At 37.2% G+C, this 21773-nt stretch overlaps 1 protein-coding gene across 2 annotated transcripts in view; it reads right to left on the bottom strand.

Moving 5' to 3' along the window:
• Positions 1 to 21773, bottom strand: part of LOC110046684 (DNA-directed RNA polymerase I subunit RPA1-like) — a 75392-nt gene that overhangs the window by 37703 nt on the left and 15916 nt on the right. For both annotated transcript variants that reach the window (XM_089286642.1, XM_089286641.1), the window contains exons 5-16: positions 17420 to 17566; positions 12468 to 12590; positions 11658 to 11755; positions 8427 to 8562; positions 7808 to 7891; positions 6780 to 6918; positions 4695 to 4809; positions 4377 to 4485; positions 3623 to 3706; positions 3274 to 3351; positions 2787 to 2879; positions 819 to 1030 (exon numbers count right to left, since the gene is read on the bottom strand). In XM_089286642.1, the coding sequence (XP_089142768.1) occupies positions 819 to 1030; positions 2787 to 2879; positions 3274 to 3351; positions 3623 to 3706; positions 4377 to 4485; positions 4695 to 4809; positions 6780 to 6918; positions 7808 to 7891; positions 8427 to 8562; positions 11658 to 11755; positions 12468 to 12590; positions 17420 to 17566 (1418 nt within the window). The remainder of the gene's footprint in view (positions 1 to 818; positions 1031 to 2786; positions 2880 to 3273; positions 3352 to 3622; positions 3707 to 4376; positions 4486 to 4694; positions 4810 to 6779; positions 6919 to 7807; positions 7892 to 8426; positions 8563 to 11657; positions 11756 to 12467; positions 12591 to 17419; positions 17567 to 21773) is intronic.

Raw genomic sequence — 21773 nt, forward strand, 5'->3', positions numbered from 1 at the left:
AACCATTGCAGTCTCTGCTTTCGCTCATCTTTCGATGCCCGCGTTACTAAGCTACTTGCAGTTCATGGCTTCACATTTCAAGCTCCCACACTCATGACCACTCTCTTGTTTTGCATTCTTCTCAGTGTTCTTCCCCACAGATTTTTGAGCAAAAGAGAGACTGCTTGCAGTCTATTGTAAAACCAAAACCAATCATACCTGCTTGCACACATTTTCTCATGCTTGGCATCAACTTAATGTATTTACTTTAAGATCTGATTGGTTCATTGGATTTTCTGTGTAATTTGTGATTGGTTAGAGTGATTACTTTGATTTTGGTTTTGTGACTTTCAATTGAAACTGCTCTGTCAAGATTCTCATTATATCACGATTATTTTAAACATTTGCAAGACCACAAAGCACCAATACATTGTTTACCTGCACAGAGGTCTAATATGATTTACAAATCCAAAGAGCAATCACATTAGTTTTGCTGACTTAAGCAAGAATAACAACATGAGCTATGGTCACTTGAAAAGAACTCAAAAAATATCTGCATAGGATTAGGATCATCTGAAAGACAACGATACACTGCCAGTAATTTCTGAGCCAAGTTATTATTTCAATCCTGGGATAAGAGAAATTCCAGTCATTTGCAAATTACATGTAGGGTACACTATGTTTATCTAAAGATTTTCAAAAATGTCTGAAGCTGTATGTAGAAGTGTACAGGACTTCTAAAATGACCTGACATTTCACCTTTTCTTCTGTAAATCTGTGTCTAATGTGTTTAGGTGTGTCTCCAATGATCAAAACATGACACAATAAAACTAATATACCTATCACAGTCATCAGACAGACCAAGAGCCTCAATAGCAGCTTCTTCTCCAGACACTCTCCCTTTTTTCATAAATTTGCGCCTTTTCTTATCAGCCTTCTCTTTAACCAAGATGTCTTCAACACCAAGAGTGAAGCCTTGAAACTGGAGGAAAGTTGTAAACACTCTGGCTAATGCAGTGAGCAGGTCACCAGCCATCGCTCCCCCATACAACTACAAGAGAAAAGTTATTCTGAGTATAGAAAATTACTGTGTTCACAAAATCTCCAAACCTGTCATGTTTAAAGTAAACTTGTTTAAAAGAAAATACATTTTTCTCATAAACTTAATGCATTTCTATATATCATTTTGCAACGTCCATATAAATTTATTCACAGTACTGTAATAATGGCAAAATGCAGTATTTGATTTCCTCTCGATTGTATGGTCCATTTCCTGTTGCAAAAATTTAAATTTGTAGAGCTTATCAATTTTGTGATTCTCAATGTCTCATCTTCGACAGTCAAGAACATTCATAACTGTGACAGGACACTTTAATTTGGGAGTTTGTTCTGTTACATTGTAGCTTTGTCTGCCTGTATTGAGATATTTATTAGACTACACATGTTTAAACAATGTCCTCATTCTGACTATGCTCACATGAGACACTCAATGTGAAGAGTTTATTGAGGATGTGCCATTCAGACAGTATCCTAATGTATCACCACACATTACAACTATTGGTTCTAAGAATTCGAACCTGTACTATGACAGATACGATAAACTTCTAAAAAACCACCCTTTAGATGGCCAAAAATTTGGTTTTTGTGGAAATGTATTCCTCATCTAATGCAGCACCAGGATGCCTTGAGGAAAAGGTATTCTACAATAATTAAATAATTTGTTAAGACTGACTGACCTAGAATGACCTAAACCCCCCACCAAAACCTTAAATAGTCCCTAGGCATCGCATGGTGCCCCACCAGCCTCTCAGTCATGCTGTCAGAACATTGATTTTGAAACAAATTAATGCTATCAATCAAAAAAATTACATAATGTAGATTATCTCTTCATTCAGAAAGAGTATTTGAGTCAGAAATGGAACAAACAGGAAACATTGCCAATCACAACAACAAAAAAAAAAACAATCTCTTAGTGAGGAAATCATTTCTGTTTGGTAAGATTTCAGTGCACAAGTGACTGTGAAAGCCTTATTCATTGGTCAGCTGATTCACGAAAAAATGTAATAGGAAGGAGCTAAAGAGGGAAGGAGGATAGCTCTTCTATTTTCCACGTTAAAAAAATGTTACTGTTACTGTTACATTTATTTTGTGATTTAATCTGACTAGACAAACCCTTCAGACACTTGCTTTTCCTCCATTGTTGGCCACAACATTTAGGTTAAGATGAGTTCTGCAGAACATTCGAGCAATAATGGCAAAAATTAAGTTACCAAACAAACCTCACGGCATGGTATTATTTTGAATACAGTCAAGAAGAACTTATCGAGACTTAAGCCCTCAAGCTGACCCCTTGAGAGAAAATTGAACTCAAAGTTATTCATATTTCACTTAAAACAGATGTGTCGCTTTAGTTAAAACACAACAACACACTTTAAGCATTCTTATGTTGGTTGACATTAAGTTTCATGAGAATGCTTTCGAATTCAATTGCGAGGTCACTTACAGAAATGAACTAAAGTGAGTTGTTTTTAGATAGTATTCCAAAAGTTACCATGCTATTAGTAGATTTTAGTAAACAATTTTTGCACTTATTGCTTGAGCAGAATCTGTCTTAATTATTTAGCTGTGTTACGCAGTGTTATTGTATCATGTTTCATCCCTCTTGACCTTGTTCTAAGCCAATCTCACTGAAATAGCAGGGTGTCAGTGCAGTCTTTAAGTTTGTTTGAATTACACAAAGTTCTGCATAAATTCATAGCTGTTTGAAACCTACATAATACAGGCTTTACTCTTTATATTTAACATACCTCATGACAGCAGTGCACCAGACCAAATGGAGTGGGTCCATAATGAGCTTTGTCCAACACACCACACAACAGCTGTCCTTGCCGGATGACCACCTGCATGCACACAAGAACAATGTGCACAAGACAACTGGCAGTCAGAATAACAAGTGCCATCAGAAACCTGACTCATGGTATCAAGCCAAAATCCCATACCAGCACACATACAAACATTACTATCATTAATTCTTAATTTGGGTGCACATCTAAATTTCTTGAACAAGAGTTATAACTAACAGGTTGTAACAAGTTCAATTTAAAAATAACTACATTCAAAAAGCTCCTCTGACTGCCAAATTACCTGCAGCCTTGTCCAATTTTAGCTATCATCTGATTTTTTTTGCGCTTTCAAAAATACAACACATCCTGGCAGTAACAAACTTTCAGTTGTTTCCTGTGGGATATGAAAGGTAACTGGTTTCAAAACTGTGTAGCTACCTCTAAAAATTACCTCAGCCTCGGACATGTCATCACCCTTCAGTAATGGTAATCCAAGGAACTGCTGTTTGGCTTTACCAGTGATCCAGTTCTTAAAAAGACACCAAACAGAGTGTCAATTTTGCCCTGCGAAACTGATAACAATCAACTATACAAACAAGGCAGTGAGAACTAGTAATAAATTATGAAGTCATCTTTGATATGAAAAGAGATTACCCAACCTTGTTGGCCTTATTTATCATTGTTTCATACTTGACAATTTCTGCACTGAGTCTGACTTTTTAATTATATCATCATGCTTTTATTATGGAGTGCATAACAACAGGCATCTACAGACATCAGGACTTCTCTGCAGGACTTACTTTTCCAGCTATTTTGGCTTTTCCCTGCATACTCAGTAGCTTAGCTTTCTCTGGAAGGAGATTAAGCAAGACAGTGGAAACAACCTGTGAATCAAGAGATTTTCGTTTGACTCCAATATGTACAGCCAAAACCAGCCCAAAAAGCTGATGACATAATAAATTGGCTTTCACTTGTTACAATGTTCAAATGGGGGGACTCTACAAAACTCAAAACGTTCACTCAACAAAAGTCTCGCTAGAAAGGGTCATCCAGTCACGAGTCCCAAAATTTTCCAAGAATTTGCATCAAGTTTAAGGTTACAAGTTTTATTATCAACAGTCAACTGTTACAAATGCCATTATTTTTCTCCTCACATCTCATACTACTTGGACCTACTTGCTTTTCTCAATAGTCTCAGAACACCAAAAGAAACAAAGTCAAGGATGTTGAAAATGAGAAAAACTTCAGTCATCTGGTTTCATTCAAAATAAATTATTATCAAAATGTATGCACGTGGGCCAGTTAGGGTCAAGCCAAATATCACTAGAGAGGGACTTCCTCATAACTGTCAATAAGGGCCATAACCTGAGTGTGCTTGACGGGCTCTTGATACAGCTGATAAAATTCAGCCATAAAGTAACAAGTTTAAGCATGTGTGAAATCAAGGCTACAGGTGAATCAAAACTTAATCACAGCCCTGCTACCTTACCTAACATTCTGTTATAATGCAACTTCAAAATTTCTTAAAAGTCATGCAGTGACACAAGTACTAACCTGCTTCCCTGACCAAAGCTCGCAAGGTTTCATAATGCATGGTTTCAACACCTTTATCTTACAGTTCTTGAAGCTAAGAGCACTGAACACAAGCTGCTGGTAGTCTGACCTACATGATTTAATGGTAGGAGCAGATTTCATCAGCTGATTCTTTTGTAGCCTACACAGCAAGGCTAAATAAGGTGCTCATGATAAGTTCTATGGGCATCCATGGGAAGAGCAAGCCTAATAACAAAACAGCCTGGAGCACCAGCCAGAAAATAAGCCACAGAAATGTTTTTCAGCACTCTAAGAGAACAATAAAATGCTGATCTCCACCTCTTAAACATGCATCCTCTGACAGTCATCCTCACTCCAGCAACCATGTGATCCTGAATCAATCCACTGAGTGGTGTCCCATCTTTAGGAACCAAGTATTGGAAATTTGTGCTGGCTGGTCAAATCAAATCACAGACAGGTCTACTCTTCAGGACTTAAAAAACAAGGTTACTATTTTGTTCTTACACAGCAAGCTAAAGGGTATGGGGGACACAACGTGAAGCAGAATTTTAGTTAATTTACATGTATGTGAAAGAAGGTACAAGATTCAGTGCAAATACTCTAGCCTGTGTATAGCCATCCACTCTCCACAAGAAAAATCAGAGGGAGGGTGTCTGCGGTTTATCATTAATAATCATGTTCAAGACCACATGACTTTTCCTAATTGCTCAACTGATCCTTCCCAGTTTAATCAGTTTTGTAAATTGCTGAACTGACAGATATCTCAAGAGTTGGCCATAGAAACCATAATGGAAGTTTGCAAGTGACATTTAGATATCTGTAGCATTTTGAAGGTTAACAGAGGTAATCTGCATTCTGTAGCAACAAAACTACACTTCATTTGGTCTGTTTTGTTATCTGTAAACTTCCAAAAGTTCCATGTTCCAAAACTGTCTCATGCAAATATCACATACAAAGAGCACATTGTTGTTGTCTTCACCTATCACATCAGCTGTTGGTTGCAACACTGAAATGGTTATAATGCATGGATAATTTATGTAAGAAATGTGATTGTCAATGGCAACACACAGATTTCTTTCTTAGATTTTTGAGGGGAGAGGACTACTGTACACAGGCTACAAATACTCAAGTGTGCTCTTGTTTTTTTAATAACTATTGTTTTCACACTACAACTGAATAACTTGCCTAAGATAAATATGGGCACAACAACAATCTTTATTTGCACTCTTTCCTCAATCCCTTTAAAATATTACAATAATATTACAACCAAGATGAATTATCTCTTAACGACCTCTAACTTGTCCTTTTTGGGAAAACTTAATAGTCAGGAACAATTTTAAACAGACAACTCATCTGAATTGCCTCAGACCCTATATAACTGTATGATTTCCCTTCCCTTTAGCTATAGACAGATAACAAGACTTAATGTACAAATGTTAAGTTTGATGAGTCTTTATCTCCTATTTGCACCATAGCTGAGTTGGTCATGTATGGCCCCAGGAAGGGGGAGGTACTTAAGGAATTTCTGGGTGAGGATGTGCCACTGGGACCCTGGAACCCTTAGCCTATGCTAGAGCTAGTTCAGCTGAATTTTGCTACCCTATACTAGAGTAACCGGTATTAAAACCACCAATTTCCGTCTGAATCCTGATTTTTGACAGTTAATAATATCCAGTAGTGTTTTATGATAGTCATCTAATGACGATGTTGAGGCTGAGTTACAAAAATTTAAACTTGCTGATTTCATTTTTTTATATTTTTGAGTGGCAATTCTTGGTTTCCTTAGTTTAGATAAAATCTTCAACCAACTGGTCAGTTTCGTGAAAAATGATACCCTATTTTAGACCCAAATGCTCTGATTTATATACCCTATGTTAGAGTAAACTGCTTGAAAACCATACCCTTCTACATAGCCCGTATATGGCAATACCACCCCCCTCCCGGTGTATGGCTACCTTGCCCGAGGTGGGTTTTTAGTAATAATGGTTTATTTTGACTGCCAAATTCATTGTTAATAATATTGCAGCCTATTCAGCATACAGACCACAATACAAGTGGCAGATGATCGTTAAGGTGCTCTTACTATAGCATAGCAATGTGGGCTCTGAGAAAACTGTCTCCTCACAAGCGATCCTGAGCCATGCATTCAATCATTACAATGTTCTGGGAAAGTTAAATGATTGATGCGACTATGATCTTGTGTTTATAGTAACGTTTGTTGTCGTTATCATCTGCAGAACATGTACAATTATACTCCATTTCCATATCATTTTACGGGAATTAGTTCTACCGGGTATCAAGTATCTTTTATCAGTTAAATATTACACTAATCCCTAAACCACCCATCAACCACATAATCATATAATTATATACAATGTAGTCCTTATAACACTGATCACTAACCTAAATTGTATGCTTCAGCTCGTGCCAGTTCATTCTGAGGATAATGAGCGTTCATTTCATCACCATCAAAGTCAGCATTGTATGACTTGCAATTGGCATAGTGAAGACGAATGGTCTTCTCCCCAGGCAGAACACGAGCCTTAAAGCAACCGCACAAAAGAAATGTCAAGTTAATCAGCATGCAGGAGACACAATTTGGAAGCAAAGTTCAATTCCTTTACTGTAATGGTAAGAGACAATTTCTCTGCACCAAAGAGAGAAGCACAAAAGCACAAGAATAAGCATATTAACCCACTAAGGACAGCAGTGAGATAAGCATAAGAAATCCAAACACACTTGTTGTTCCTACAGAGTGTATGTTGTCCTCACTAGCAATCACAGCGTGCAATGTAAGCATAAGTTAAGACCAAGAACAAACAGACTTTTTTTTTCCCGGGGAGGAGGGTAACCCCTACAATGGCTACAGGCTACAGGTATGTAAAAGGTAGGGATTTCACAAGTTTAGGTATATGAAAGAGTAGGGAAATCTCCCATTTAGGTTTTTAAAAGGGCCTTTCATTAAAATATTTCAACAGACACCTTATACTTCATGTAGCTGTATCTGGTGATGGTTAATGTTCATAAGTAGGTGTGTGAAAGGAGTACCCTTATCAATATAAGGTACATGAAAAGGGGACCTTTTCTGTCAAAATGGTATGGCCTCTGGGCAGAGCCACCCCGCCTCCATATAAAACTTTGTAGAGTGTCCCCCCCTGGGACTTTTATGCTTATTCTGCAATGATCAGGAGGGCAAGATAGGAATGAGTGTGTTGAGTCAAGATATAATAATTATTACTGTCCTCATTCAGCTTTTCGTTATGTTTACATTTGTACTTATATCGCTGGTAAAAACCAGCCTTAAGATGCCAAGTGGCAGCAAATACTCTATTAGATGATATACAGTTTGTAAAAATAACAGCTTTTAAGATCAGGGGATTTTATTGACTTCATACGCATGAAAGCAACTGGTCACTCTATTTGGTAATTACCTTATGGGCCATCATACTTGGTCTATGTAACGTTGGCTGTCTGTTAAGCAACAGTACATCACCATTCTTCAGGTGTCTATAGACCTGTTGGGAGATAAGAAACAAAATAATACATTAGTAACATACAGAAATAATACCTTCTCAATCTGTCTCTCTGTTTTCCTCCTCACAAGAATTACAGGGGATTTCTAGAGTTCAAAAAACATTGGGACCTACCTTTGTTCCTCTGTTACATTGTGAAGTAAAGGCTATTGGTCCATATTTTCATACCTTTTTGGTTAGAACTTCTGTTTTCAATGTATTGAGTGTTGATCATAATTCACATTTTACTTGGATTTCTATTATTAATACTTCATAACTAGTTGAAAAAAAAAGCTTGCGCCAACCTGTTAGATGTAAAACCAAAGGCAATAAATGCATCTTGCTTACACACATTTTTCTGCACTTCGCATTGGCTTTACACATTTGGTTTGAATTTTGATCTTTTAATAACTTGTCTGTGGCCTTTGTGATGGGCTAGAGTGACTACTTTGATTTTGGTTTCAGAACACTCAATTGAAAACCACTCTATTACAGTTCAATTTTGACACGTGGGTTTAATCAACACATTTGCCATTACCTTTTTGCAAGGACTAACAGAGGCTCTTATTTCAGTTGATGGTGTCAACAGACGTTTAGCAATAGCTTCTCGTTGATTAGGATCAGTTTTACTCAGTAGGGTTCGTTTGCCATCTTCATGTTCCACCAGAGTAGCCCTGTTGAATGAAGAATCAAATGCTAGTTGAATTGATAACCTTGTAGATTACCTAACTTTACCTATGTATTCATAGAAAGATTGTTTTTGACATAATCATCAACAAGCTTTCCCCCAACTCTCATGGTGAATGCAGTCCAGTAACTAAAGCAAAGAGAAGCCCTTTTCATGGCTAGCTTTCCTCATTTGCATTACAATAAATACAACAGCTTGGATGGAAAACATTTTCAGGCAGAACCTACAAATTGCCTGTCATTGTCTTGATGGAGAAACAGTACAACACCAGCAATAGTCCACCTGGATGTTGAAGCATAATTATTGTTGTGTAGGTTGTATTATGGGTGCTGCCCTCGGTTTAAATTGCCCATTATTGACTTTACACATTGATGGGTTTTATGTTGAGGTGGGGGCCTTATCTTATTCCTATCTTATGATATCAGTAGCAGAGGTTAATAGGCAAAATAACAATAAGGGGACTGGTGGTCTATACATGTAAATTCCCGAGATAGCAAAAGCTGACATGTTTAGCTTTAGAAACATACATTTCTTTGAACCACCCTCCTCCATCTGCATGTCTCATCCTCTGCTCTTGCTATGCATTCTTTGGCTATTTTTTGCCCTAGCTCAATTCCCCAAGGATTAGTAAAGCTAGAGGGGCCTTGACAAAATTTTGACCTGTGTGGAGGAGCAGAAAGTACAGCAAAAGCAGGAAGATGAAGATCTAACAAGCTTGTGTACTGTCTGTACTACGCTATGGATTACAATGTTGGGGAATGACTGTGCATGATCTGAAGAACCTTTCACACTTCCTGTTTACGTAAAATCTTGTGTATCTTTTGGCCAAGAAAGATCTCCAACAATGAGTTCTTCAAACTGACAGAACATGAGGACATGGGAATTGTTTTTGTAAGGTGAAGATGGTGTTGTATTGATCATGTGCTCCACAGAGATATCACTAACATCTCAAAAGTTGCTCTCAGAATTGGGCACCAGAGGGTAAAAGGAAGAGAAGCCATCCTAAATCCACCTGGAGGAGGACTGCACAGCCAGAACTTCAGGCCCTAAACCTCAAGTGAGAGCATGCCGCATGGCTTGCCAAGGATCGACAAAGATGAAGGAGTCTTGATGATGCCCAGAAGGATAGATGATGATGATGATGATGATGAAAATATTGGCAGTCATGTTACAGGTCCCTGTAGGAGGTCTGTAAAGTGGGCAGAAGGACCTTTCATTAAAAATACTTACACCTTTCTCAGCTTCCCACACTGCACTTCTCCCAAATTTTTTCAAAAACCATTAATTACACTGGGTCCCAACTAACTGAATAGCTGGAAGAGGCTCATGTTTGTTGCAGAACATAGTATCCTTCCGTTCTTTGCAAGTTAATGAAAATAATTCCAATGTTGGCTAACTATAAATTTACCATCAGGTCTACAGCGCAAGAAACTTTCCTTTTAATTCATTTGTCCCTTCAGACAAGTGCAATGCACAAAATTATTTGTCCAAATACACCAACAACAATGATTGGGCTGTTAAAGCTTCTCTTCTGAATCCTTGAACTCCATCTCCACACATAGGGCTGCTTTTGTCAGGTAATTCTGCATACTCATGACAAGTGGAGAAGTGTATTTTGTTTGTTTCTTCTTCATAAACAACTCAATTAAACTCTTTAAGTCAAGCTGGTTGAAACTTTCTGATGCGCTTCGTTTCACACATTTTCTCATTATCTTCAGTCTTCTTCTTTTTGGAACAAACATCACTGTCAGTACCGTCAGGTGTTCCAGGTGCTGACCTCTTTTTACAATTAAAAAGTTAATACCTGTTGACTGAGACAAGGACATCATGGACACGCTTGAACAAAAAAAGCTCTGACAAGCAACTGACAAGCACCCTACTTTTTAGCGCACTTAAGTTATCAAATATGGAAAGAATGATTTACTGTATATCCAAAGAGAGCAGGATGTAATTTTTTTTAAGTCAGACTTTTACAGCTTGGTCGTCCATTCGAACAACTGGGATCATTTTTTTCCTTGTGAATCATGTGAACGGAAAAGTTACCTGTCCTGGATATCCGGATGGCCCAAGTTTCCTGCCCTGCTCTAGGTAATTTTTATGTGAACACTTTGGAAACTCAACCAGTTTGAGTTTCAGAAACTATCCCAAACTCATTCTTACTCATCAAATTTAAACAAAGGCAACCATATGTAACCATGATGGTGTTTGGATATGTGATCTTAATTAACACATAGTTTTGATTCTCTGGTTGTGACCACCTCTCATAAGCAACCACCTCTCCACAGCGACCAGTTTTCCAAATTTATTAAAAGTCAAGTCACTACATGTATATCTTAAACCTCTTGTAAGCAACCACCTCTCTTAAGCGACTGTGACCACTTTTAGAACTAAAAGTTAGAAATGTTCTCTTGTTTTTAACCTCCTGTAAGCGACCACTTGACAGATAATAAAGCGTAAATTGAATAATAAGGTGTTACAACATTATCACATTCCTCGGTACTACAAGAGATGGCAATTTCTCAATGGGAAGTACCAGATTTTTTTTTTTCAAAATTGACTTTTCACATGAATAAAACATAAAACATAGAGTAAGTCTCTGCAGTTACATGTACCATATGCTAATGAGGCAAAATTATGACCCAATATGCATGGTCTATGCTCTCGTAAGTGACCACCTCCCGTAAGCGACCACCCAGGCTTGACATTTTGGGCGGTCACCTTTGGAAGGGTCAACTATATTACATTTCTCCATTTTTGCAATAGGTTTAGTTTCAGCTGAGAAGATATATCAAACATTCCAAACAGTGTTTGAACACAATAATTACTCCACAAACCTTGAAGTTCATCCAAAATACTCTGTTGCATATTGTATTTTCAACTCTCTTCTAGGTGTATGGAGATGTGGTCATATACAGTTTTTTTGTGTTTAAAGTAATACTCCAAATTCTCCTCTGACCAGAATTGCACAATAAGTCAAGGTAACAGACCGTGGTATCTGATGCTGAATAATAACTACATGAAACACAGTTGTAATAAAAACATTTTATGGACATAAAATATTAAAGTAGGTATTGTTCTCACCCAGGATGGTGAAGAGGTCCATTGATCACAGCCTGTCTTAGTTCCTTGACATTCCAGTGAGTAACAGGTTGTGGGTAAGTCAACTTCAGTGCAAAAACCTACCACATACAAGAACACAACGGGATACATTTGAAAAGGAATCAAATGTACTTTGTCGCATATGTACATGCAAGTACCATAGGTATGTATATGATTGAGGAAAAACTGCCATGTGTTCTGTGCCTTAAAAATGTGTTATCCATGATTTAAACTCATCGCAAATAGATGAGCTTGGGAACTGGTGCCTTAAAGGTTAGCGGGGTGCCAAAGCCATAAGCTGCTAGGAGGTATCCATGGCAACCCTGGAAAGCAGGATCCACCCAATGAGTGTCCGCTAACCAGCACCGTCACACTGAAAGAAATTCAGTGGAAACTACTTGCCTGAAGAATACTTACTCTGACCAAGAACAAAATGGGAGGGAGGAGAGGGTGCAAGAATCTGCAATGATTCGTGAGCAAAGCAGTGCAACTGATCCGCAACAATCAGCAGAATACACTACAATTATGCAATGAACCATAAACCCCTGCAAAACCCCTGAAGGCCGCCCCACAGGTCACATACTCCCAAACGGGGAAACCGCTGGCTGCATAAGCTCATATTTAACTTGCCTAAATGATATTAGCTGGATGGGCACACTAGCTGGCTGCATTAGCTCGAGTTTAACCCTGCCTAAATGATATTTAGCCACATAACAATGCAAAATGCAAAATCACATTAAATTTATAGTTTGTCCCATTATGATAGAAGTAAATATTAGCACACCAAAATACCTCTGGGACTCCAATCTCATCTACACTCAGATATGGATCAGGTGAAATTACAGATCTGCAAGCATAGTCCACTCTTTTGCCCATCATGTGTTTTCTGAATAAGCCTTCTTTTTTCTCAAGTATCTAGAACAGAAGTTATTCAAATGCTAGTATTATAGTTCATAAATGGCATTCAGCTACTTGTAACACATGTTGGAAGGTAGGCAGAGGACTGTTTTGATCCTGCTTCAGGCACAAATTTGAAAATACACCCATCAGCTATACTATTAACTACATTGTACCATTAAGAATGTTTTTCTTTCTTAAATTTTTGCATCACATATGCCTTTTCACATGTCACATGCTAGTTTTTGCCCCCGCCCCACACCCCTTCATGTTGCTTTTGCATAATACAACAAATTTAGCATATCATACATAGTACAGTACATGTATGCATTTATTTTTTTTTAACCACATGTACATGTATGTCCAATTTAAAATAGAGTGTGTCGATAGAATTCAGATTATTAGAATTCTTGTATTAGTTTTCTAAGGGTAGCAAATGCAGGAATATGTTACACGTAATTCTATATTAACATATGACTAGGTCACAATGTACAAATCACTGTTACACTAAAAATGCTAAAATTGCAGTCCAGGATGGACATCAGTAGTGTACCTTCAAAGTTTTGTTTAGCACTGACTCTTCTAAAACGTCAAAACAACGTCTACAGTAACTTAGTCAAAGATGTTTTTCGACCAAACAACTTCGATTCGGTCTTCATCCGTTGAAAAAGCCAGCTGAAATTACTGGCTATCTAATGGTTCACAGTTCTGCGCATGCCATGGCAACAAAATGTAATGAATGAATGCTGTGCAACATAACAAATCATGCAAGTGACTTGTAAATATTTGGTATGTCAATATATTTGTTGCCCCAATTTGGTCTCTCTGAGAATACCAGGCCTCAAGAAAAGGTCTCTTATGGTAATAATAATAATAATAATAATAATAATAATAATAATAATAATAATAATAATAATAATAATAATAATAATAATAATAGATTTGTATAGCGCCATATCCAGGGCTCATGGCGCTTTACAGTAAAAAATGTTATTAAAAATAAAATTTACATTAAAAATTTACATCAGTGATAAAAAATTACTAACAAATAAAATAGCTAAGCTGTAAAAATGAAAGTAAAACTAGGAATCATTAAAACCTTTAAATAAAAACTGACTAACTTAACTACAAGCGTAATCACAAGCCTTGTCCACAACAGTCATGAGATTAAAGTTTATGTCATGGCCAAACTGATTGGCGTGTTGTGCACAGTTGGAGTTTCTGTCTCCAACTTGAACCACCCTCTTGTGTTCTTTCAATCTTGTTGACAAGGCTCTATCTGTCTGTCCATAATAGAAGAAATCAAAGACACGGCAACCGATTTTGTAAACCACACCTCTTGACGTAGAGGGTTTGTCCTTGGGCCGTGGAAAGTGAGCATGTAAAACATTAAAGGTTTGAAACCTACTTTAACATTGTTGTTGTTATCTAATGTTAAAATTACTCTATTTAACTTATTCTCTTAAGGTGTCCTTTCCACCTCCTGACTAAAACATTTCCTGCCCTATTTTTCATTTATATTAAATGTCTTGTCTGGCAAATTACTAAATGTAGCAATTTGGTCTTCCCTTCTTCAGTAAGGACACTGGAACCCTTGACACTTCTTTTTTGTACAGTTTTTGGGGGACAATAGAGTGGAGGCTCTTCACATGTATAATGTAAAAAAGACTAGCATTTTTACTGTGTGAACACGCAAAATACTCATGATAATACCTAACAAAAATGAACTTAAAAAGTATCAAGACAAGCATTCACAGTTTGAGAGTCGTCACTGTAAGTTTGCCTTTTCTTGCATTTTCATAATGATGTTGGTATTCTTGACTGAAACTTCTTGTTTGTGATTTTTGAAGTTAGCAAGTACAGTCAAACTACTTCAATATGGATATCAAAGGGACATAGTACAGCGGGCAATTTCTGGTGGTGAGGTAAAGATTGCATGAATTCTAGGCTCTTTGGGACCAAGTGGATTGTCTGTAATATAGATCCAACCATATTCTTGATTGTCCATTGGAGGAGGCTTGACTGTACTTATATGTATAAATTGGTGATTTTTCATGACATTTTAAAGTTTGTTAAATAATAAAGGTGGCAAGGGACTTATTCAAGGGACTGCATGCAGTCAATATTTATTTTATAATTTCATTAATAATATTTGTCCAAAGTCTATTGACTGTACTTCATTGAAACATAATCAATAACAGAATGCATGAGTACATTTGAGCTATATCATACAAGCTCTGTATGAGGTATAATCATGATAACACATGATATCATTAACCTCCTTTGTTCTACTCGCAGGGGTTTCATTAAGGGCCAGGCACCGGGCAAATTGACCTGCTGTGAAGGGAGTTTTGTCCAGCTGCTTCATAGATAATTTAAATAGTATTGCTAGTACATGCTAGTCCCGGAGGCAAAGAAAACTTGATTTTGTCAGTTATAGTACATGTTATCTCCCTTGTATCTTCAAATTGCGAAGCAAATTCGCCTGTAAATTTGCTCAATGATGCATTGCAGAACATGTTACATGCATGAAAGCCCACGTGAAATGTGTCAAAATTACACGCCAAATAACTCAATATTTTTCTGCTCTGCTGGAGAAAAAGGTCCAGAGGTAGGTGGAGTTTCATGTGAAATAAACTTTAAGTCATAACATATTGAAACAGTTTAATATTTATTTTATGTGTAAAAAAAGCATTGTGAAGTGGGGAGTAAAAAGTTTTTTTGGTGGATAATTTTGCTAAGGACAAGTGAATTACTCCCTTTTATATAAAGGAAACTTCAACAAAAGAGGCTATTTTGATTTGAATCTTCATGTTGATGTACTTAAATGTACTTCCACATTTCCCCACAAGGGGAAAAGGTCTGAAATTGACTGTGAAATTCAATTACCACCAGTTAAAAAATTAGACAGTTCACGGTTCATCGTTATAAATTTGCAACAAAACAGTTTTGAAAATACAATATACCTGGGAATGTTCTTTTCTTTTTTTCTGTTTCTGGCTCTTTGTATATAAAGTGTGAAGGAAGTACATGTATACAATCATTTCTCAGCCTGGTCTGACTGGCCCCAGAAAGCAACGAAGTTATAGATATTCAACTCAATCAGTTTGCTGTTTTCACTGGTTGCCTAGCACATGACCAATTTCTTTCCCACTGGTTTGAGTTACATTATTCAACAAACAGCAGGCAAAAATATATAACCTGTCTGTACTTAATTAAAAATAATAACATGCTCAGTTTCATTCTCCTGGACATTGAAAAGCTTTATTTTATGCTTTAAATTCACTTTTAAAACGATGAAAAGAAGCCATCCCACACCTCATGTAGAAAGTCTCTTTACGGTATAGATGCATGCAGAACTCTGCTTTCGTGGTTTGCTAATGGCGCATTTATTTTTTCATGGTTATTTAAAAAAAGCAGAGAATTAAAAACCTCTTGCAAATTTGTTTCTGCTAGAAACCTGTCAAAGCTGGTAATTAAGGAATACTGAATATAAATTCTTGTGATACCAACTTTTTATGTAATCAGTAAAAGATTATGAAAACTGATTTCTCCATTTTTATGCTCCAAATTGCAGGAAAATGCTTCTCTGCAAGTTTTTGATTTCAAATTTTCTGGGGGGGGGGGGGGGGGGGCATACCCAGGACCCCCTAGCTTGGCAAGGACCTTCAGGCCTTGTATTTGTTCTGCCTGGTTGTCACACCCTAATGCACACCTGCTGAAAAATGTACTGAAACCCCTGTACTTGTAGGGAATCAACGTCAACAAAATGAACTGCTTTATTCTCACTCTATATACAGCATTATTCAAATTGACTGTCATGAAAGTGTAAGGTGAAGTCTTTTAAGGTGGCCGAACACAGTTTTCAAGAGCTTATGCTTAATTCACCATTACTTTTAAGCTATTTATGCTTTGGCGCTCGTTTTTTACAAGAGTCAAGGTTAACCACAGAAAAGTTTATTCTCGCATTTTGGCTAAGGTGTGTGCTGTTGCCATGGCAATGGGGCTGGTTAAAAACAAGGTTTAAAAAATGGTTTTTGCTTATTTAAAAAAAATCAAGTCGTTAGATTTTTTTCATCTTTTGCCTACTATGAATTGACATTAAATCCCTTCTGTCAACACTGTTCTAATAAAATTTGACATAGGCGATTTTCGTAATTCGCCGTAAATCGTTTTCACTGCATGTTCTGTATTATTAAAAATTCCCTATGTCAAAATTCAGATTTTTTGCAATAGATCATTCACGTGGTTTCTGTACGATTTTTTTGCCAAATTTCTTGAAATTCTAATGACTGAATCATCAGAAATCCGCAAGTTTCTGCAAAAGCAATCGGTCTCAATTTTTCGAGCAACTGCGCATGTGCTGCATTTAACTGGGTTCTTTCGGTAAAAAAGAGAAAGCTGAGAATTGCTGGTTTCTTTGCGTCGTTACCTTTTCTAACATATCTTTGTAATAAAAGACTAAAGCCATCAATACACTGCGTTCAATAATAGAGAAAAAAAATAGCACAGATAGTGCGGGTGTTGAGTAAATAAAATGATCGCTCTTTGCAATCCTTGTGCACGCTCTCAATTGCATCAGCAAAAGCGCGCACGAAAACTGTGTTCGGCCACCTTAAACCAATACATGGTGGTCAAGCTATGTAATCTCAATGTTGGTTTTGGCCAAGAAGATAAACATGAACATTTGGGGTCAACAATGAAACAGCCTGCACAACTTTTTGAATCTTATGATCAAAAAACTCAAGCAGGCTCACTTGCACAGCGTGATTATTTTATGTCCTGGAAGTATAATGGGGCTAATGTTATATGTACATACAGTTGTAGTGTATTAGAAGCAAGCTTACTTGTCTGATTCCTGCAAACTTGGCAGTTGATATTTTATCCAAATCACTGTCAATATAGCAGTTGACATCTGTTTGTAATTTGAGCCATGCATTGTGAAGTCTTTCTTTAGCAGTCTTACCAGATACTGTGGCTGGAGCATTCTTACCCTTGAAGACAATGACACAAATATATAATATTAAATAAATGTAATAATGAACACAAAGTTTACAAACAAAGTTTGATTTCAAGAAGAGCTTAAGAGGCACCCTCTGTAAATTTCAACTATGGTCATTTGGACCAGAAAAAATCAAATTCCTCAAACTTTCTCAGATGTGTGGTCTAGATAAGTGATTCACAAAAATAGAACTTTCAGTTCGATTCGATTCATATTTTAGCGCTGGGGCCACCATCTTGGTTTTGCCCCTCTGAGAAGGCTTTCAGTGGCCATTTTAGGGCACATTTTTAACAATTTGCCATACAAAGAAAACGATATAAATCCGGATGAAAACCCTTTATTCGAGACAAGCAAATGTTTCTTGTTATGTTGAGAGGCTGTTTTGGCAATATGATCATCATCTGATTTTTTCACAGAATTTTAAATTTCTTCCCTTTTGGACTACTCATGAAGTGCCATAAAAAGGCGAAATTTAAAGGAAAATATCGCCAAAAGTACATCACTTGAGATCCCAAAACTGCCCTCCACTTAAAGAGCAATGTCTCACCTGTAAAAATATGCAATAAAATTTTGGGGCAGTTAAAACTGTAAAATGTTAGAAGAAGAAGTTTAAGCTGTACTTTTGTCAACAAAGACCGCCGCCCTAATTAGCATAATAACGTGAAAATAACGATGCACAGAGAAAATAATGATATATTCCACTTACCTCGCGACATGTCGACAACTGGATGTTCCACAATACCTCATGTTATATTATCAGTAGGTTTCAGCCACATTTTCGGTGATTAGTGTACGAAATCACTCTGAGACATCACAACGGTTAAGCAGATTTCAACTCTCTGAAGCCCAGACTCTTCATAACATCTATCAATATTATTTGTCTTTTGCCTCATAAGCCGCCGTTTACAAGAAGTTTAACAGTTTGCTGAGATCCTAACTGACCCAGACGTCTGTTAGCAGCCTTTAAAATCCTCCTATTAATCAAGTATTCTGATCAAGAACTCGTTTAAGCTCAGTTCTGTTTTGATCTGTTGTGCACCCGCCATTATTCCACAGATTGCATAACATTTGACAAGTGCACATTCCAACGGGCAGGGGTAGGGTGGGTAGGAAGTGAAAACGTAACCGACCTTAAAGCCATTTTACACATTTCTTTGGCTAAACTAGTAACTGGCTTTCCCAGAATGATTTGAACATGAGCTTCTGCTTGGAAATTTGAGGAATTTTCTAGGTTATTTTTTGCAGGGTAGGTTGGGAGTGGGTGGGGGGGGGGAGGGGGGAGGGACGTGCATTGTATTAATAAAAAAGAAGAAGTAAAGTAACCGATAGACAGTATCAGGTCAAAAGATTATCTGTATATAATCTCTTGATCAGCTTTATCAGTTCATCACTGAGGCCCTATTAGGGGTTTTCAGGATACTGGATATTTGGGTAAAAAATTAATAGCATACAAGAAATTTAGGGGGAAAATTAATGGGGTAGAGCATGTTTAGATCAGATAAAGCGGGACACTTGTGTCTTTCGCTGCTGGAAGTGCCATCAAATTTTGCGAAAGGCAACAGACTGATGAATAGTACACAGGAAATAATGGTAAGCGGTGTTTTATTGAAACTCCTTACTTTTTCTTAGCTGTTACACTTTTGCATCAGAAAAGGAAATGTTCAGAAAATTACTGAAGAGCAGTTAAGGACAGTGCCTTCTTTTTTGTGGGCACACGGTCTGTGCATCACGTAAGGCATGGTTTAAACGCCAGGTGCACGCTTGGGTTGGAATTGACGTAATTGACTACCCTACCAAGCGCACGACTTAAAAAAGAATCCTATTGTGGCTGAAACAAATTTCGCACTAAAATTACGAGCCTGTACTAAAACCAGGATTACCAGAAAAGCAGCATATCGCTAAGCACTAACTGTGAACGGCTTTCCAGCTGAAAAACTAGCTTTTATTGTATCTGTAAAAAACAAATCAAACTGAAATCCAACTGTAGATGGCATAATGGGTGCGCAAAACAACTGCGAGACGTCAATGTTTAACTTACTTGGGAAAAAACAGAAAAAATGTAACGGACACCGACAAAGTTTTCGAAAGGATGAAAAAACTCATTTAACTTTTGAAAAAGGGGTGATAACAGCTACATTTTGTGTTATGAAATGGAAGTGGCAAGCCCATTCAACAAGTCATTAGTTTTTGGCTGTGAGGAAAAGCTATCAGTGTAGACTGTGTTTTGACAAAGGAGTGCCGTCCAGGGATGCTAAAAGCGCTGTTGCGACGATTTTGTTATTTAAACATATCAAAAGTGGTTTTTATGTCATGGTTTATGTTGTAATGCGAGAAATTCGTGTTAAACGGTATAGAATTCGGGACTCATTTAATTCTCTGTTCATTTCTCTAGCCCCGTCTTTATCAATCTATTCACGGTAACAAGTGTGGGTTTCGAAATTACTAACAAGGAGCTGCATTACCTAACCTCAAAACCACTAAAATCTCATACAAAACTTTCATATTCCACCGTGATATAAGTACTAAGAGTCTGGAATAAATGATTATAGCAGTTGGCATACTTTTATTTTATCCTAAATAGCAGACCACTGTTGCAGCCCCATAGTGAGAGGGGGGGTGGGGGGTGGGGAGTGTCGGTGTATCCCTTATCCTAACCTATTAGTTTTTGTCCTAAATATCTTGTATCCTGTTAAATCCAGCTAAACAATTTCCTACTCAAATAATGTCCTGTTTTATCTAATCTAAACATGATCTACCCCATTAATTTTCCCCTAAATTTCGTGTATCCTCTTAACTTTTTATCCAAATATCCAGTATCCTGAAAACCCGTAATAGGGCCTCAGCGATGAACTGATAAAGCTGATCATGAGATTATATACAGATCATAATCTTTTGACCTGATACTGTCTATCAGTTACTTTACTTCTTCTTCTTAATACAATGCACATCCCCCCACCACCAACCTACCCTGCAAAAAATAACTTAGAAAATTCCTCAAATTTCCAAGCAGAAGCTCATGTTCAAATCATTCTGGGAAAGCCAGTTACTAGTTTAGCCAAAGAAATGTGTAAAATGGCTTTAAGGTCGGTTACATTTTCACTTCCTACCCACCCTACCCCTGCCTGTTGGAATGTGCACTTGTCAAATGTAACACAATCTGTGGAATAATGGCGGGTGCACAACAGATCAAAACAGAACTGAGCTTAAACGAGTTCTTGATCAGAATACTTGATTAATAGGAGGATTTTAAAGGCTGCTAACAGACGTCTGGGTCAGTTAGGATCTCAGCAAACTGTTAAACTTCTTGTAAACAGCGGCTTATGAGGCGAAAGACAAATAATATTGATAGATGTTATGAAGAGGGCTTTGGAAAGTTGAAATCTGCTTAACCGTTGTGATGTCTCAGAGTGATTTCGTACACTAATCACCGAAAATGTGGCTGAAACCTACTGATAATATAACATGAGGTATCGTGGAACATCCAGTTGTTGACATGTCACGAGGTAAGTGGAATATATCATTATTTTCTCTGTGCATCGTTATTTTCACGTTATTATGCTAATTAGGGCGGCGGTCTTTGTTGACAAAAGCACAGCTTAAACTTCTTCTTCTAACATTTTACAGTTTTAACTGCCCCAAAATTTTGTTGCATATTTTTACAGGTGAGACATTGCTCTTTAAGTGGAGGGCAGTTTTGGGATCTCAAGTGATGTACTTTTGGCGATATTTTCCTTTAAATTTCGCCTTTTTTTATGGCACTTCATGAGTAGTCCGAAAGGGAAGAAATTTAAAATTCTGTAAAAAAATCAGATGATGATCATATTGCCAAAACAGCCTCTCAACATAACAAGAAACATTTGCTTGTCTCGAATAAAGGGTTTTCACCCGGATTTATATCATTTTCTTTGTATGGCAAATTGTTAAAAATGTGCCCTAAAATGGCCACTGAAAGCCTTCTCAGAGGGGCAAAACCAAGATGGTGGCCCCAGCGCTAAAATATGAATCGAATCGAACTGAAAGTTCTATTTTTGTGAATCACTTATCTAGACCATTCATCTGAGAAAGTTTGAGGTATTTGATTTTTTCTGGTCCAAATGACCATAGTTGAAATTTACAGAGGGTGCCTCTTAAAACTGCCTTTCCTGAAAACAAAGTCATGATGCATGATGTACTTTGAACTGAATTTAAGGTCAAAGTGA

This window comes from Orbicella faveolata, unplaced genomic scaffold (genome assembly GCF_042242905.1).
Source record: "Orbicella faveolata isolate gen_17 unplaced genomic scaffold, um_ofav_v1 contig_14, whole genome shotgun sequence".
Taxonomy (NCBI): Eukaryota; Metazoa; Cnidaria; class Anthozoa; order Scleractinia; family Merulinidae; genus Orbicella; species Orbicella faveolata.